This window comes from Hemiscyllium ocellatum, chromosome 26 (genome assembly GCF_020745735.1).
Source record: "Hemiscyllium ocellatum isolate sHemOce1 chromosome 26, sHemOce1.pat.X.cur, whole genome shotgun sequence".
Lineage (NCBI taxonomy): Eukaryota > Metazoa > Chordata > Chondrichthyes > Orectolobiformes > Hemiscylliidae > Hemiscyllium > Hemiscyllium ocellatum.
The window spans coordinates 49631776-49636345 of NC_083426.1; the positions used below are offsets into that span (position 1 = coordinate 49631776).

The 4570-nt window shown below is 46.3% G+C and overlaps 1 protein-coding gene across 1 annotated transcript; it reads left to right on the forward strand.

Moving 5' to 3' along the window:
• The first annotated feature begins 665 nt into the window (after positions 1-665).
• On the forward strand, positions 666-3177 carry LOC132828261 (uncharacterized methyltransferase YdaC-like). Its single transcript, XM_060845234.1, has 2 exons — positions 666-1101; positions 2978-3177. The coding sequence occupies exons 1-2, from the start codon at positions 666-668 to the stop codon at positions 3175-3177; spliced, it is 636 nt and encodes a 211-aa protein (XP_060701217.1).
• The last annotated feature ends 1393 nt before the right edge of the window (positions 3178-4570 follow it).

Here is a 4570-nt window from a genome sequence, read left to right on the forward strand (position 1 = left end):
ACTATTGACTCTAAACTCCAGCATCTGCAGTATTCACTTTCGCCTAGTGAGAGCAATGTGTCTAACAGGGATGTTGAGCTGCCCAGGAGTTGGAGCAGAGCTGCTCAGAACATTCCCCCTCTTTCTCTGAGTCTCGCTGTGCTCTGGCTGCTTTCAGTCTGTTTGCTCAGCACTGTCACTGAACAACAACAGCTTAACGTCCACACTCTCAGCCCAGCTGACTGGCTCAGTCTGTTTGTAAATTGTTGCTGGGATCACAGTGTATGGTCATCCAAGCTGTCAATCATCCATGATTTGGAGATGCCGGTGTTGGACTAGGGTGTACAAAGTTAAAAATCACACAACACCAGGTTATAGTCCAACAGGTCTAGTGTGCTTCCAATTAACCTGTTGGACTATAACCTGGTGTTGCAAAAACAATGAGTGCAGATGCTGAAAACCAGATTCTGGATTAGTGGTGCTGGAAGAGCACAGCAGTTCAGGCAGCATCTAAGGAGCAGCGAAATCGACGTTTCGGGCAAAAGCCCTTCATCAGGAATAAAGGCAGTGAGCCTGAAGGGTGGAGAGATAAGCGTGAGGAGGGTGGGGAGAATCATCCAGCAAGGCTGAGGTTCCACGTTGTGCAACAGGAAGGGGAACTTTTCACAGCTCTGTGAGCACCAGCAATGCTGTTCGATCACCTCACCAAACAACTGAGCAAACCAACGCAAGGCCCCTGGGGATGGATGGTGAAAAAGTTCTTAGAGTGGAAGGGTAAACTGGTGGAAGTGAATGCTGTCAAACTGTGTGACATTCAGCCTGAGAGTGTGGTGCTGGAACTGGGCTTTGGACCAGGGCTCGGTCTGCAGGAAGCTGCTAAACGCCTTACGCTGCCGAAGGGCAAGCTCTATGGGCTGGATTACTCTGAATACATGTACCGTGAAGCCAGCAGGAGGTTGCAGCCTGATATTCAGACCGGCAAGGTGACATTGTTTCACGGCAGTGTGGAACATATCCCTCTGGAAGACAACGTGGTGGACAGAGTATTTCACTGCAACTGTTACTACTACTGGCCTGATCTGCAATCTGGATGCAGAGAGATTTACCGAGTTATGAAACCAGGTAAAGTGTTGTGCTGGTCAATTCTGAAAAATCCTAAACCTCAAGGGAAATGGTGCAGTCTGGATGGAATGGTGGGGTCACATATCAACTAATCTCCCCTGATTGACGTGTCACTAATTAGTCAACACTGATTAACTTGAATTCAGAGAGACTGCAATAGTTAAACACGGTCCGAAACGACTTGTGTGTGTTTTTTTAATAGAACTATGAGGGACAGGCGTATTAATGGACACAATCCTGTAACCTCTCCTTACCCCATCCATTTCACTCTCTCACCATCCTGACCAGCAGCCACAGATTCTCTGGTCGAGGAAAAACATTTTTAAAAATAGAAGCTACGCCAATAATTATGCAATCAGTCAATAATTACAACAATACAGTCAATAGTACAATGTAAGAGAAGGAGCTCAGCCTGTAATGCCTGCGCCCATTGTTACAATTCACTGGGGTACTGCACTGGAAATCAGACTCCACGATTCCTGGAGTCATTCGCTGCATGACATTTCTCATGTCATTTTTGCTTCTTTTGCCGATTACAAACCATCAGTGCCTTCTCGTTCTCGATATTTTCGCAAATGGGAACATTTTCTCCCGATTTACTCTGACCGCACCCATTGTGATTTCCAGTACTTTGATTGGATCTGTTCTCTTCAAGGAAGTCAGTCCTGACTTCTCTGCTTGATCTTCATAACTTCTTGATTGCAGCAAGTGTCCATGTGCAACGAGAAGCGGGTGGAATTACCAAGAATTGTTTACAAGTCTGTCTGACTGAGGAGCTTTTAGTTACAGGGTGACAATCTGCTCAGAAGCTCAATGGTCTGTATTTTGGGAGGACTGGGGGGTTAATTGGTAATCTCTTGCCCAGAGATCTCCCATTGTCTGGATACAGATTGCCAGAAGCTGATCCATAACCATCATTGAGCAGCTTCAAAGCTGCGGGTTAAAACACCATACTGGACTGACTGAACCTCTCAGATTTCTGGGCCAGTAGCAATTCCTTGGAAGCTGCTGCTCGACTTTGCTCTGGATTGTTCCTGCATTCTGAGGTGTCAATGTGCAGTGAACCCAGTGCAATGAGGTGGTAGGGAGGGGCAATAGGTCGAGCATCCCCACAGGCCAATATTCCCCCTGCCCTTAATTACCCACAACCTCCTGTTCATCACAACCCTGATTCTTCCAGAGTTAGATAATCCAGACAGTAGGCAGGAGATTTGGTACCCACCATGATGGGATGAGGGCTGTAGCTACAAATCGCCCCACTGGCTGACATGCGGACCTGAGGCTCCTTCCTGCCTCAAGGCCATTCTTTCACATGTGGGTAGCTCATTATCAGTAGCAAATGCAAGGAAGCTGCTTTCCAGCAGGAAACTGCCCTCTCCCAGAGGCTTCCCCTTACTCCCTGAGTCACCGGAACAGCCATGAGCCACCTTGGAGGGGTACCTCCCATCTTCCCTTCATTGCTGGCATGTTTGCTGAATCTTTTTCTCATTAAGACTTTGACACATTCATAGAAAGGAATCTCCATATTGAAGCCCTCTCTCTTTTGTTATCTTCCCTTACAATTAGCTGCTCTTCCAAAGCTGGAAGCTTTCTAACTGGTCTTTCACATTTGTTTTTCTGGTCAAGGAATAAGTGTCTGAGCTCGTTAAGAAGAAGTCCCCTCGAAAATCCCAGCTCGTGACTGTTTCCACTTCCCGCTTAACTTCTGTTCCCTCACCTCAGAGGACAGGAGGCCACTATATCTGCTTCCAAATCCCCACCATCTTGATTCCACTGGTGTGATTACTTCTGCACTAGAAGATATTGACATTGAGATTCCTTCTTTACATACCTTCCAAGAATTCAGAAAGTTGAGTATTTATCTGTTATTTGACAGGGGGGCTGATGGTCACCACCTTGACCCTGGAAGTTCTGAAGAAAGTTGTTGCTGCTGGATTGTTGAAGGATACAAAATGGCCACCTGAGCCATACATGGCTGCGCTCCGTGACACGGGATTTATCGATGTGTACATGGACCACAAACAAGACAAGGGGAAACTCTTTCAGGTTATCTTTGCAAAAGTAGATAAGCCCTGAATGTGCTGCAGACACTGACACCTGACCAGCTTGATAATTTGTTGAAGGTGTTGGCCCCTGTGTTCTCTGTCTATGCCATGATGTTTAGATTGATTCTAATCTAAAAAGTGAAACAATGGAGTTTTACATGAATTCATGCAGGTTTTGAGCTCAGAGTTCTACATGATTGCATGCCGACACAGACAGACAAAGACCCACATGCACACATATATTTTGTGGGGTGAATTTGTACTTGCAGGGTTACATTGTACTTTGCTCAAAACCTGCATGTATTCATGTAGACCTCTGAGCTCAAAGACTACATGAATTCATGTAAAACTCCGTTATCTCACTTTTTAGATTAGAATCAATCTAAACATCATGGCATAGACAGAGAACACAGGGGGCCAACACCACTCCCCACCTCTTCCTCAGCTACATTGATGACTGCATTGGCGCCACCTTGTGCTCCCATGAGGAGGTTGAGCAATTCATCAACTTCACCAACACATTCCACCCTGACCTTAAATTTACCTGGACCATCTTTGACACTTCCCTCCCCTTCCTGGACCTCTCCATCTCCATTAATGACGACCGACTTGACACTGACATGTTTTACAAACCCACCGACTCCCACACAGCTACCTGGATTACACCTCTTCACCTCTTCCCACCCTACCTCTTGCAAAAATGCCATCTCGTATTCCCAATTCCTCTGCCTCCGCCGTATCTGCTCCCAAGAGGACCAGTTCCATCACAGAACACACCAAATGGCCTCCTTCTTTCGAGACTGCAATTTCCCTTCCCATGTGGTTAAAGATGCCCTGCAATGCATCTCATCCACATCCCGCACTTCCGCCCTCAGACCCCACCCCTCCAACCGTAACAAGGACAGAATACCCATGCTGCTCACCTTCCACCCTACCAACCTTCGCATAAACCAAATCATCCGCTGACATTTCCGCCACCTCCAAAAAGACCCCACCACCAGGGATATATTTCCCTCCCCACCCCTTTCCACCTTCCGCAAAGACCGTTCCTCCATGACTACCTGGTCAGGTCCACGTCCTCCTACTGCCTGAACTGCTGTGCTCTTCCAGCACCACTGATCCAGAACCTTCAACATAGTGTCTAGCTATCACCATTATTAACAGCTAACCCGAGAATGCAACTTTTTAAATAAAAGATTTTGTGATTTACACATGAAAGAAGTGAAACTATCACGGTATTCTAACAGATGAAAGGCTTAACAGACAATCAATTTTTCAAAGTATAATTTCAGTTACATCACATTGTAAATTTTTGCTATAAATTCTGTGTGTTAAGATTGAGTCCTCCGCTATCACCTGATGAAGGAGCATCGCTCCGAAAGCTAGTGTGCTTCCAATTAAATCTGTTGGACTATAACCTGGTG

Coding starts and splice junctions, on each gene's coding strand:
- LOC132828261 (XM_060845234.1), top strand. CDS start 666: ATGCTGTTCGATCACCTCACCAAACAACTGAGCAAACCAACGCAAGGC. Junction 1,102..2,977: donor TTACCGAGTTATGAAACCAG/GTAAAGTGTTGT, acceptor GTTATTTGACAG/GGGGGCTGATGGTCACCACC.